The sequence below is a fragment of the Quercus lobata genome, chromosome 8 (assembly GCF_001633185.2).
Source record: "Quercus lobata isolate SW786 chromosome 8, ValleyOak3.0 Primary Assembly, whole genome shotgun sequence".
NCBI lineage: Eukaryota > Viridiplantae > Streptophyta > Magnoliopsida > Fagales > Fagaceae > Quercus > Quercus lobata.
Window position 1 is genome coordinate 34,336,196 of NC_044911.1, and position 13,183 is coordinate 34,349,378.

General features: G+C 35.6%; 2 protein-coding genes across 2 annotated transcripts; one reads left to right on the forward strand and one right to left on the reverse strand.

The window, feature by feature from the left end:
• Window positions 1–841: 841 nt before the first annotated feature.
• LOC115955012 (probable terpene synthase 12) lies at window positions 842–4,559 on the forward strand. Its single transcript, XM_031073035.1, has 7 exons — window positions 842–1,272; window positions 2,197–2,464; window positions 2,554–2,926; window positions 3,153–3,371; window positions 3,448–3,586; window positions 3,708–3,956; window positions 4,069–4,559. The coding sequence occupies exons 1-7, from the start codon at window positions 1,072–1,074 to the stop codon at window positions 4,399–4,401; spliced, it is 1,782 nt and encodes a 593-aa protein (XP_030928895.1). The 5' UTR covers window positions 842–1,071; the 3' UTR covers window positions 4,402–4,559.
• A 3,440-nt stretch (window positions 4,560–7,999) lies between these two features.
• On the reverse strand, window positions 8,000–8,437 carry LOC115956776. The gene has a single exon (XM_031075073.1). It carries the CDS (start codon window positions 8,435–8,437, stop codon window positions 8,000–8,002), a length of 438 nt encoding a protein of 145 aa, XP_030930933.1.
• Window positions 8,438–13,183: the final 4,746 nt, after the last annotated feature.

The following is a 13,183-nucleotide window of genomic DNA, read 5'->3' on the forward strand; positions in this document are numbered from 1 at the left end:
AAATGAGATAAGGTCTAGATTTTAGAATGTGAGAAGATCCATGATACCTTTATTGTGGCCTACATTTTGGGGGAAAGTGCACTTGACCTAGTGCAATACTTTATCGCTTTCTATAACTTATTTCGCTACTAAGACCAAAATCAATTGCTCAAAAACTATAAAATAGATTCATTTCAAGTGGAAATATATATTCTAACTAATTTTATGGTAGTTTCTCAAAAAAAAAAAAAAAACTAATTTTATGGTCCTTATTTTTTAGTTTTGCATCATAAATTTTAGTCATAGCAAGAGCATGAATACTATATTTTAGTCATAAGCCCTAAGAACCATGAGCAAAATCAACCTTCTTGAAATTTCTATATTCTATCGGACATAACAAAAGCATATAACATGAATACCGGAAATTAATTTGTAATTTATTAAAAAAAAAATCATGAATATGGGATAATGGTATTTCCAATATGATAGGCTGTTGGTCTTTCCAAGGGGCTCTTTGTATCCAGAATTTTTTTTTCTTATACTGGAAATTAATTTGTAATTTAATAATACAAAAATTCTGATTGATGGGATAATGTTATTTCCAATAGGATTGGTTGTTGGTCTTTACAAGGGGCTAGCTCTTTGTATCTAGAATTTTTTTTTTTTTTTTTAGTAGGTATTTATACTTGAAATGAAAAATTCTAGTTTCTAGAAGCTAAGAACTAAATAATAAAAAAAAACCCTGTACAGGGTTTTTTTATTTATTTTTATGTACAGGATTTTTTTTATTATTTAGTTCTTAGCTTCTAGAATTTTCATTTCAAGTATAAATACCTATTAGTGTAAAGCCTTTATGTATAACAGAAAGTCAGTCTTCTCTGCAGCAAAAGAAACAGAAACTAGTTTTCAATCCTCTGTGTTCCAAATTTTTCCTTGCATTCCCATCTTGCTTCCTTCAATTAGTCAACAAAGAATTGATCACATTCACAAATAATTGGCATTGGAACTTCAGCTATCTAAACATTAATAATAATAAAAATCTACATTTTGGCATATATACCTGTCACAAAAACTTTGTAGCATTATCCAGTTATGGCAGCACTCCAAGTCCATCTCTTCTTCTTGCCCCATTGGAGCTCCTTAACACCTCATGGAACACTGAGGCCTAGGCATATGCGGTGCATGGCGAGCAAACAAGTGCTTTCCAATACAGCAACTAAAAGGCAGTCGGCCAATTACCAGCCGAGCCTCTGGAGTTACGAATATATACAGTCATTGAAGAATGGTTATGAGGTGGGATTGCTTTTCTTATACTATCATTTATTAATTTAAACATTCTTTCTTTCTATTTTTCCTTGGAAGTTTGGAATGTGCATATGTACAACCTGGAACATAACATATCTTCAACAATCATAGTATATGCATGTTTAGTTCTATATATGTAAGACAGCAAGTCCTATATTGGGGCAACGTTATGTAGAGTACAGGGGGTTCAAGTGAACCCCATGAGCTGGCATTTTTTTTTTTTTTTTTATAATATAATATTTTTAATTTTAATTTTTGATTTGTCCCTCTTAAAATGAAAATTTGAATAGCCTGACCCTAATTTTTTTTTAGTACAATTGAAATAAACTTAAATATGATATTCTTAACAAAATTTTGGTCTTTTTAAACTTACAAAAAAAGCCCAACAACAAAAATAATAAAAATTTTGTCTTAAACCTTAAAAAAAAGCCTATTTAGATTTTAACAAATTTGAAATAAACTAATAGAAAATTCTTAGTTTACATTGTATATATAAGATTTATATTGTCTCTAAACAAATGTGTATTGTACATTTTTTGCAAATTTGTATAATATTGCACACATTTGTTTAGTCTACAATTTAAATCTTACATTAATAGTACAATATTAACATATCATTGTCCTAAACTAATAGATAAAAGTATTTTAAATAGTAATAACTAAAGTTCACTTAATAAAAATAATTAATATGTTTATTATATTGAGAAATAATGTGCTAAATGAACTTATAGTTTATTTTTTATTCTTTTACTCGTGCATACTATGGGCAAATTTGTAATAAGAAATCTTTATAAAGCGCAAAATTCATCTCTTACCCAAAATACATCTTCTTGTTGACCCTCCTAGAAAAAATTTCTAGAGCCGCCACTACCTATATATACTCAATTATTGTCAAATATCATGATCATGCAGGCTGACCTGTATGAAGATAGGGCAAAGAAGCTGGAGGACGAAGTGAGGAGAATGATCAATAACAAAGATACGAAGTTATTGACCACACTTGAATTAATTGATGACATTGAACAGCTCGGTTTGGGATACCGGTTCAAGGAAGAAATAATGAGAGCCCTTGACAGATTTGTCACTTTGAAAGGATGTGAAGAGTTTACAAATGGTAGTATCCATGACACTGCCCTCAGCTTCAGGCTCCTTAGACAACATGGGTTTGGTGTCTCTCAAGGTACCCACACTCTTTTAACTGTATGTAATTTGGTTTTGTCGTTTATTGGAAGGAACTTAAGTGTGTGATTGTTTCCTTAAAAAACACAGATATGTTTAATTGTTTCAAGGACCAAAAGGGAAATTTCAAGGAGTGCCTTAGCAAGGACATCAAAGGATTGCTGAGTCTACATGAGGCATCATATCTAGGTTTTGAAGGAGAGAACCTCTTAGATGAGGCCAGGGAATTCACAACCATGCATCTCAAGGACCTTAAGGGAGATGTAAGCAGAACACTAAAAGAAGAAGTGAGACACTCTTTGGAGATGCCATTGCACCGCAGAATGCGTAGGCTAGAACAACGGTGGTATATAGATGCATACAATATGAAGGAAGCTCATAATCGCAAGCTACTTGAACTTGCCAAGCTAGATTTCAACATTGTGCAATCAGTACACCAGAGAGACCTGAAAGACATGTCACGGTACAATTCACACCATGTCCCTATAATATTGCATATTGTCCATACAAAGTTTATTTTACCCAAATATATATTGCATTTTGTCCATATCCAGAGACCAATTTTACTTCAGAAAATGAATCAAAAAAATTATTCCTATAATTTTTAAATATCTATTCAGTGTTAATGCTATAATAAATTTGCATCTGGTGATGTCGTAACATCTGCTAGCTTCTATTGTATTACTTAGATGGTGGAAGGAAATGGGCCTTGGAAACAAATTGGGCTTCGCCAGAGACAGATTAATGGAATGCTTCTTTTGGACGGTTGGAATGGTCTTTGAGCCTCAATTTAGTAACTGCCGTAAGGGGCTAACAAAAGTGACTTCACTAATAACCATCATTGATGATGTCTACGATGTTTATGCCACTTTGGAAGAACTGGAGATGTTTACCGATATTGTTCAAAGGTTTGTACTATAGTAGTATCCATCACTATATTATAGTTTAGTTTTTCTTGGATTCTAATTTAGTATTTTCAAGCAGATGGGATGTTAAGGCCGTGAAAGATCTCCCTGAGTATATGAAGTTATGTTTTCTAGCTCTCTATAACACTGTTAACGAGATGGTTTATGACACTCTAAAAGAGCAAGGAGTGGATATTCTTCCATACCTAACAAAAGCGGTATGTATTATATATATAGCAATTTAATTTCCAATGTTAATATTTGTTCAAAATTACTTTAAATTGATAATTTTAGTACGGAGAAATTAAATGTAACTTGCAATTTCTCCTTTTATTTCAGTGGGGGGATTTATGCAAGGCGTTCCTACAAGAAACAAAGTGGCGTTACTATAAACGCACACCATCGTCTGAGGACTATTTAGACAATGCATGGATGTCTGTATCAGGGGCTCTAATACTAGTTCACGCCTATTTTTTAATGAGTCCAAGTATCACAAACAAGGCACTAGAGGGCTTAGAAGATTACCATAATCTCTTACGTTGGCCTTCAATCATCTTTCGACTTTGCAATGATTTGGGTACTTCAATGGTATGCTCTTTCTTTTTTGGCATTGAATCAAAATTCTAAGAACTCATTAAGAGTGGCAGTGATTTATCTACGTTGACAAGCTATTAAAAAAAAAAAATTGTGATACGTACAGGCGGAGTTAGAGAGAGGTGAAACAGCAAATTCAATCCTGTGCTACATGTGTGAAACAAGTCTTTCTGAAGATTTTGCTCGAGAACATATAAGTAATTTGATTGATAAAACTTGGAAGAAAATGAACAAAGATCGGTTCAGCGATTCTCCATTTGAAGAACCATTTCTAGAAACAGCAATTAACCTTGATCGGATATCCCATTGCACATACCAGCATGGAGATGGGCATGGTGCCCCAGATTCAAGATCAAAGGACCGTGTTTTATCATTGATAATAGAACTCATACCATGTTATGACCCTAGTACAAACTTCCACAGCCAGATCCACCTTTAGACATATAAAACCTGTATATTGTTAGTTAAGCTGCCTATGCTTAGTGTGTTATACTTCGGCAAATTAGGCACATGTTTGATAGTTAGTTAATCCTGTTAGCCAGTCACAGCCATGTACGGCCATGTAGCCGAATATAAAGGAATAAATCTCGTTGTAAGCTGCTTATGTTGAATAGTAATGCAATTGCTCAGTTTTACATTGAGATACTAGCTTGGAGGTTTGATAAAACTTGTATAATCTGGAAATTGGATTTTGTGACTAAAAATATAATCACTCCCAATTTTGCTAATAACCTCAAAAAGTTTTCAACTCCAAGTGCCTTGGTAAAGATATCTACCAATTGATTTCTTGAAGATACATAAAAAGTCTCAAGTGTACCATCCAAGATTTTATTCCTCACTATGTGGCAATCTGCTTCTATGTGTTTGGATCTTTCAAGGAAGGCTGGATTAGTTGAGATGTCCAATGCTGCCTGGTTGTCACAGTACATCAATACTAGCTTCTCATGTGGAATGTGTAAATCCCTCAATAGATACAATAGCCAAGTTACTTCACATGTAGTGGTGGCCATAGATCTATACTCTGCTTCAGTAGAAGATCTTGAAATCACATCCTGCTTTTTTGACTTGCATGAGATCAAGGCATCACCTAAAAATACACAATATCCAGTTAAAGACTTCCTAGTGTCAAGGCAACCTGCCCAATTTGCATCATAGAAGGTTTTAAGTTGTAAATCTGATTCAACAAGGAAAAACACCCCCTGACCAGGTGTACCTTTAATGTATTGTAAAATTCTAGTAGCTGCTCTCATGTGTGGTACCCTTGGTTGTGCCAAAAATTGACTGAGCCTATGCACTGCATAGGTTATATCTGGTCTACTTAGTGTTAAGTACATTAGCTTTCCAATCAACCTTCCAAACTGACTAGCATCTTTGAGCAACTATCCATCACCTTTGGACGACTTTAGTTGCTGCTCCATTGGTGTTTTAGCAGGCTTACAACTAGTCATACCAGCTTCCTTGAGTATATCAGGTGCATACTTTCTTTGATTGATACTAATTCCTTTAGGACTTCTAGCAATTTCAAGCCCTAGGAAATTTTTAAGGGAACCAAGTTCTTTAATCCCAAATTTCTGGTCTAATATCCTTTTCAATCTTGCAACACAAGCTGGATCATTGCCTGTGATGATCATGTCATCCACATAGATTAGCAAGGCAATGAAGTGAGAGCCACTAGAATGAACAAACAAGGAGTGGTCAGCTTGTGATTGTATGAAACCAAGACCTAAAATAGTGGCAAAAAGCTTGGCATTCCACTGCCTAGAAGCTTGCTAAAGACCATAGAGAGATTTGACTAACTTACACACCATAAGAGTGGCAGTACTGGTAGAATTAGACTCCCCCTTACTGTGATAATTAGGAGGTAAAGCCATATATACTTCTTCATCAAGATCACCATGAAGAAAAGCAGTATTGATGTCAAGTTGGTGTAAGGGCCAACCTTTGGTTGAAGCAAGGGCAATGAGCACTCTCACTGAGATAGTTTTGGCAACAGGTGAGAAGGTCTCTAAAAAATCAAGACCCTCTCTTTGAGTATAACCCTTAGCCACCAACCTTGCCTTGTACCTTTCTACACTGCCATTAGGGTTAAGTTTCACCCTATACACCCACTTGCATCCAATTGGTCTTTTTCTAGGTGGTAGAGGAGTAAGCACCCAAGTTTTGGTTGCTTCCAAAGCTTGAATCTCCTTATCCATCGCCTTTCTCCATAATGGATCCTGAACTGCTTGAGAGAAAAATTGAGGTGTTGAATGGCCTTCACTAACAGTCATGACATATGACATGTACTTAGGATCCAAATGAGAATATGTTAAACAAGCTGAGATATCATAAGGTGATCCTGAAGCATGAAAACCTGTAACTGGACTTGGTAATGCAGTGGCTGCAGTGCCAACATAGTCTTGTAAATACACTGCTGTTTTGTGAACTCTAGTCGACCTTCTTATTGGTGGAGGATCTGCAGAAGGGTTAGTAACAACAGTAGGGACATAATCTAATAGCGTGGTTGAATTAGAAGCTAAAGAATCATGAGTGGAAGATGTTGATGGAAAAGAAATAGGACATGATGAATTCAGTTCCATTGTCAGTTCTAATGGTTTTTACCTTTTTTGAAAATTGTGTTTCAACCATAATGCAAAATTGCTCTAAAGTAGATTGAGTATGAGACTTGTGCTTGAGCAAATAAGCCAAAGTACATCTTGAGCAATCATCCACAATGGTTAAAAAAACCTACATCCATTAATAGTAGAAACATTAAAAGGACCTCACAAGTCACAATGAATCAAATCAAAACATTGATTTGAAACATGAGTACTTGAATTAAAAGGCAATCTTTTCTGCTTGGCTAATGGACAAATTTCACAATGAAACTCTTTATTATCATTGAAAAAGGGTACATTATTATCTTTCATCAAAGCCAACTTGGCATTTGACAAATGCCCTAATCTAGAATGCCAAATTTCTAGCTTGATAACATTATTTATAGCACTATTTACAAATCTAGCTGTAGAACAAAAAATGGTTTTAGCCAATTAACTAATAGAAAGGAGATTAAAACTGAATGAGGGAACACACAAAACATTTGTAAGAGTGTTTAGGGTAGCAATAATAGTAGTGAAACATGATATAGGATGTACCATGTGATTTGTTGCTCCTATATCAATCACCCAATCAGAAGCACTAAAAGCTTTTCTATATTTTGGCTGAAAAGATGGAATGTTCTAAATTGGGAGTAAAAGGCACATTAGAATGTGTACCTGACATTAGATCAACATTGAATTGTGGATTGATTTGTGCAAAAGTCCCCACCATATCAGAAGTCATATTAGACATTCCTTCCACACCAACAAAAGTACAAGAAGAGCTTACACTTACAGCATGAGGTGCATCTCCAAGAACAACTCCTAAATTGGTACTTCCTGAGTTGAGAAAAGCCAGAAGTTGCTCATATTATGCCTTAGAAATGGGACACTGACTTGTTGTGACCAAGGCTTTGTCTGCTCCATTGATTGAATTACAAGATGCTTAATTTCCATTAGCATTTGCACCAGGCTTCCCTTTAGGCTTGTAACCAAGAGGGTACCCATGCAACTTATAGCACTTCTCAATTGTATGCCCTTGCATGTTCAATGAGTGCAAAAAGGTCTCTCTTTCTTACCATTCCCTTTGTTCCAATTGGAATTGGAATTTCCTTTGGAATTGGTGAAGATAGCCATAGCATCTGATTGGGAAGATCCAACAACTCCATGACCAATGTTCTTATGAGATTCTTTTTGAAGTACCAAGGAATAGACTTTGCTCATTGAGGGAAATAGATCTAACATGAGAATTTGACTTCTCGAAGTCTCATAATTCTCATTCAATCCCATCAAGAACCTCAAAACATAAGCCTTGTCATGTGAAGCACTCAAAATCTTCATTGCTCCACAAGAACATTCAGGAAAAGGCTCAAAATTCAGCAATTGATCCCACAATCGCTTGAATTTAGTACAATACTCAGTGACAGACATTTGATTTTGAGAAATGTGAGAAATTTCCCTCTACAAGTTGTAGATCTTTGGTCCATTTCCTTGTGAAAACAAATGCTTCAACTCAAGCCACATCTCTCTTGTTGTTTCGCAATACATGATGCTGCTAAAGACATTAGCAGGCATTGAATTAATCAACCATGACAGAACCATGGTATTGCAGCTTTGCCAATCCTCATATAGAGGTGAATCAACATCTGGCGTTGGAAGCTTTCCATTCACGAAGCCAATTTTCTTATTGGCAGTGAGAGCAAGCACCATTGCTCTAGACCAAGAATGATAGTTTCTCATCCCTAGCATTGGCTGAGTGACAAGAGTATTTCCTGGATTCCCATTGGAATTGAGAAAATACGGATTAGAAGCATTGGATTCACTATTGGAATTTGTGTTTGCATGTGTGGATTGTGTGTTGTGAGAATCAGAGTGAGCATCAATCTCTAAGGACGCCATTGAAGGACCTTGAAGCAGAGAGAGAGAAAATTGAAAGAAAAAGAAGATTCTAGAAGAGAAAATATCTATGCTCTGATACCATGTAAAATTCTAGACTCTCTCTCTCTCTCTCTCTCTAAATAGAAACTGATTTTATTGATTGAAAAAGATTACAATCCAACTGAGCAACTAATTAACTATGCCTATCTTTTTATAAACAATCATGTACAGAGAAAACACAATAACTAACTCCCCTGATTTCAAGGAGAAAATTGTTACAACTAAAACTACCTAGCTATGACACGTGTACATCAACCTGTATCTACCGGTCCACTTGGCATCATTCCTTGTATAGAATGCATAATCTAATCATGATAAGGGATTGATTCTATTAAGTCTTCTAAGTTTTCATTGCTCAACATTACACCTCTATTCTTCCTTTGATACTATGATGCATTGTGTCCTACATTCAATCGCAACCTTCCCTACTCCTGTGGTGCATGCTTGATTGCACCCTAATGCTTCAATGCACGCTTAGCTACACAAACCTGCAACTTCCCCTGATACTGGGTTCTAGTTTCCTGCTTAAAAGCTTGTTGCTGCAGAAGACACATATCTGGTTTGAGATTCTTTTCAACAGTTTTTGTGATAGGTATATATGCCAAAATAGATTTTTTTTTTTTTTTTTTTCGTTTTATTAATGTTTAGACATAAAGTTCTAATGCCAATTATTTGTGAATGTGATCAATTCTATGTTGGCTAATTGAAGGAAGCAAGATGGGAATGCAAGGAAAAATTTAGAACACAAGTCACGCCCTAAACCCAAAAGGGTCCAAAGCATGAGAAAACACATCTCGAAGGTACCGGTAGATTTTTTTTTTTTTTTTTGACAATTCAATCCAAATGATTCATATCAAGTACCAACATCAAGAATTATCATAGTAATTTCATTAACAATACTCCCAAAATAAGTCAGAATTCTATACAATAATTACAAGGACCATTGGCCACAAAAGAATGGAGGTCTGAATAAATACAATTACATATCAATAACTTGTCCCATCAGTGAAAATAAAATCATAACCACTATATATACAAAAAAGAGTCAAGTCTACTGTAATACCCCAATTTTGTTTTTATGATTATCATCGTACCTTGTCATTTTTAATATAGAGTTGAGGTATTATATGTGTATGCATAGTAAAATGGGAGTAGACAATTTTGTGATGCTAAAAATAGGTAAGAAAATTAAAGTTTTAGTGCATACAATTTAGTGCGACAATTAAAATAATAAATAAATAAAAAATGAAGATGTTTTATGGGCTTTTTGGAGACTAAAGAGATAAGTTCAAGTGGGTTTTAAACTCCAACCCACTATCCCACCAAGCCCACATCTTTGATGCATTAAAATATAAGGTAGAGGAAAAGATAAATTAGGGTTTTCATTAGAAGGGTTTCTTAGTAAAAGTGGACACCAAAGAAAATTTGAGAGGGGGAGAGAGAGGTGGCATGACAGAAGGAGGCAAAATTGTTTAAGGGCACAAGGTTTGGCTATAAAATCAAGGTGAAAACTCCATCTTAATATTACCATATTGTTTATAAACCTTGAGATATATTTATGGTTTTGGCAACGTGGTAAGATTAAGTCATGTTAATTCGATTACAATGGAAAGATGTTTATATATTAGTGTTATTCAAATAAAGATCTGACAGTTATACTCTTATGTTTATGGTGGTGTTGTAATTTATATTGGTTGCCCATTGAATTTGAGGAATTTGGGTTTAACAAGAGATGATATATATATATATATATATATATATATATAAAAGATTAATTTGATAGTAGTCAGTGCACGATTTCACTAGGTTGCCTACGGTTAGTACTTTTAAAACAAAATCATGGAATCTCAAATCTTAATTATGAATATGGCTTTAACGCTTGGGGTTATATATATTAGGTAGCTTTATCGTTTTTCTTGGGTTATATATATATATATATATATATTAGAAGATGGCTTTAAAGACCTCAATAAAGTTAATCCAAAAGTTGCTGAATCTTTAGAGATAGTTGCAATTTGGAAAAACAAAAGAGGATGGCTTTAACGTTGTTTCGTTGGGATATATATATATATATATAACATGTTTTGCAGATTTACAATCAATTCTTATTAAAAACTTTTGATTCAAAAGATCGCTTTGAAATTTTGAAATGCATAGTACTATAGATAAAATCTCTTTTTTAATAGTACTATAGTTGAGTTGAGTGGGAGTCCAAATTCCTGAATGAAAACAGACAATCTGTTCAGGGGAAGTGGAACTAACACGCTGAAGGAGAATGCCACCATAACCAATGTTAGAGGCATCTGTCTGGACAATCTTGAAGGAATTTTCTGAAGGGATTCCAAGGCAAGGGAGTGTCTTGACATATTTTTTGACCTGTTGAACAACCGATGTATGATTAGGTGTCCAAGGAGGGGGATTGGTTCGGAGTCTATCAAAAAGGGGCTTGCATTGTTGCCTAAGGTTTTGATAGAAATCAGAAATGTAATTGAGGGATCCTAAGAACCTTTGGAGTTGGGTTTTTTCTAGGATCTCATCAGGGAATTTTTCAGCAAATTGGATGGCTCTATCTATGGGTTTGATGACTCCATGTCTGATATCAAAACCTAAGAACCTGACATTTGTCTGAAAGAGTTTAATCTTCGGGGCCGAGACAACAAGACCATTTTTCTTGATGGTTTGGAAGAATATTCTGAGATGCCTCCAATGTTTGTCTAGGGATTCCGAGAAGATGAGTACATCATCAATGTACACAATGGTATGACTGGAGAATGGATTAAAAATCTCATTCATGATATTCTGGAATTCAGAAGGTGCATTTTTGAGACCAAAAGGCATTACATTCCATTCGTAATGACCAAAGGGTGTGGTGAAGGCTGTCTTGTACCTATCAGACTCGTTGATTTGTATCTGCCAAAAACCACTCTTCATGTCAAACTTACTGAAAACCACTGCTTTACTAAGTCTGTTAACTAAGTCTTTTTTATTGGGAATAGGATACCTAATCCATTCTAAGACTTTGTTAAGGGGCTTGTAATTGATGACAAGTCTAGGGACACCTCTCTCAATCTCAGCGTTTTTCTGGACATAGAAGGCTGGACAAGACCATGGTGACCTGGAGTTCCTGATGATTCCCTTTTTAAGAAGATCCTCTATTTCTACCTTACAAGTATCCATAAGTTCTTGACTCATTTGGATAGGTCTGGCTTTGGTAGGGATGTTCTTTTCATGGAAATCTTTGACATAAGGGAGTGCAACTTCGTGCCTTTTCCTATGCCAAAAGGCTGTGGGAAGATCTGAGCAGACATCTTGCTTAAGTATATCTTCAAACTTCCTAATGTCTGATTGATAATCTTTGCAAGCTAATTGCTCGTCAGTCCTTTTGTAACTTAGTTCATTTCCAAGGTACTTAAGGTGTTGGGTTTTGGCATTAATCAGATTAAGGGTCTTGGAGATGGAAACCTCTTGGAGACTATTGATGTCTTTAGGTTTAGGACTCCTAAGAAACTTAAATTTGACTGGCTGGCCAAAAGGGTGGGTAGTGATTCCTTCACTATCCGTGGTGAAAGGATATAACAGACACATAAATGGGTTTCCTAAGATGACCCTATCTGTCATATTTTTGACAAGAACAAAGGTGGTTTTAAAACACGCATTGTCTTGGCAAACATGTGCTTTTGGAATTTTGAATTCAATCTGCATTTTTCCTCCACTTGCGGAAGTTAACCGTTCCCTAGTTTTCCGGAAGTATTTGGAGGGGATGATTCCTTCTTGAATGCAGTTGAGATCAGCACCCGAATCTATTAGGGCAATAACCTCAAATTCAAAGTTTTTGCTTATGACAATCCTGACTTTGGAATGCCATTTCTGGAAGTTAATCCTACTGATGGTGTGCAGGAACGATTCATTGGATGGTTCTGGTTCCATATCTGCAGTAGGGTTAACCTTATCATCTGTTTCTTCATCAGAAGGGTTCTGTAATGAGGTTCCTTCCTCATTGCCTTGCTGTGAAGTGAACTCTAGATTTTTGACCCTTAAGTCTATGAGGCCATGATCAACCCTAAGGATGGTTAATTCCTGCTTAAGGTTTCTCAGTTCAGTTTTGTTATCCTTAATCTCTTTCTGGAGATCTTGGACAGTTATCTCTTTCTTGGATTTGGTAAATCTGTTGTAGATTTTGTCCAAGTCAACTTTTGGTTCCTGAATCCTAGGCTTGGATGTATTGGGCTCCTTGACTAGGGTTTTGTGGAAATCACTAAGTCTTTGAGATTTCTCTTCTGGGTCCTTGATCTGTTCTATGAGATCGAGGAGAAGTTCTTCTTGCTTGGAGAGGACATGGACAGTTTTGTGTCTACAAGCTAATTTTGGACATTCGTTCCTGGAATGACCTTTCTTCATGCATTTGAAGCATTTTCTGTTTGGCTTCATTTTGATGCTTCTCTTATAGGAATCATTGCTTTTGAACTTCTGTTTCCTATATGTTTTGGAGTTTGTTTTCGTCCTATGAAAATCCCTAAAGGCAGGGTTTCCCCTAAACTTGGATATCCATTTTTTAGGAGGAAGTGAGGGTGTATGGTCTTCTAGGGAGAGTTTCTTGGTACTGCTAGAAGATGTGTGGGTTTCCTGAGGATGGCAAGACCTAGTAATTTTTGGTTTGCTAGTTCTTGGTGTATCCTTTTTGGGAAGTGGTTTCTTGTTAGTTTTGGT

Bases quoted from the DNA above. Each gene is read 5' to 3' on its own strand.
- LOC115955012 (XM_031073035.1), top strand. From the start codon at position 1,072: ATGGCAGCACTCCAAGTCCATCTCTTCTTCTTGCCCCATTGGAGCTCC. The intron at 1,273-2,196 runs GTGGGATTGCTT...ATGATCATGCAG, and splicing joins CATTGAAGAATGGTTATGAG to GCTGACCTGTATGAAGATAG. The intron at 3,587-3,707 runs GTATGTATTATA...CTTTTATTTCAG, and splicing joins TTCCATACCTAACAAAAGCG to TGGGGGGATTTATGCAAGGC.
- LOC115956776 (XM_031075073.1), bottom strand. From the start codon at position 8,437: ATGGCGTCCTTAGAGATTGATGCTCACTCTGATTCTCACAACACACAA.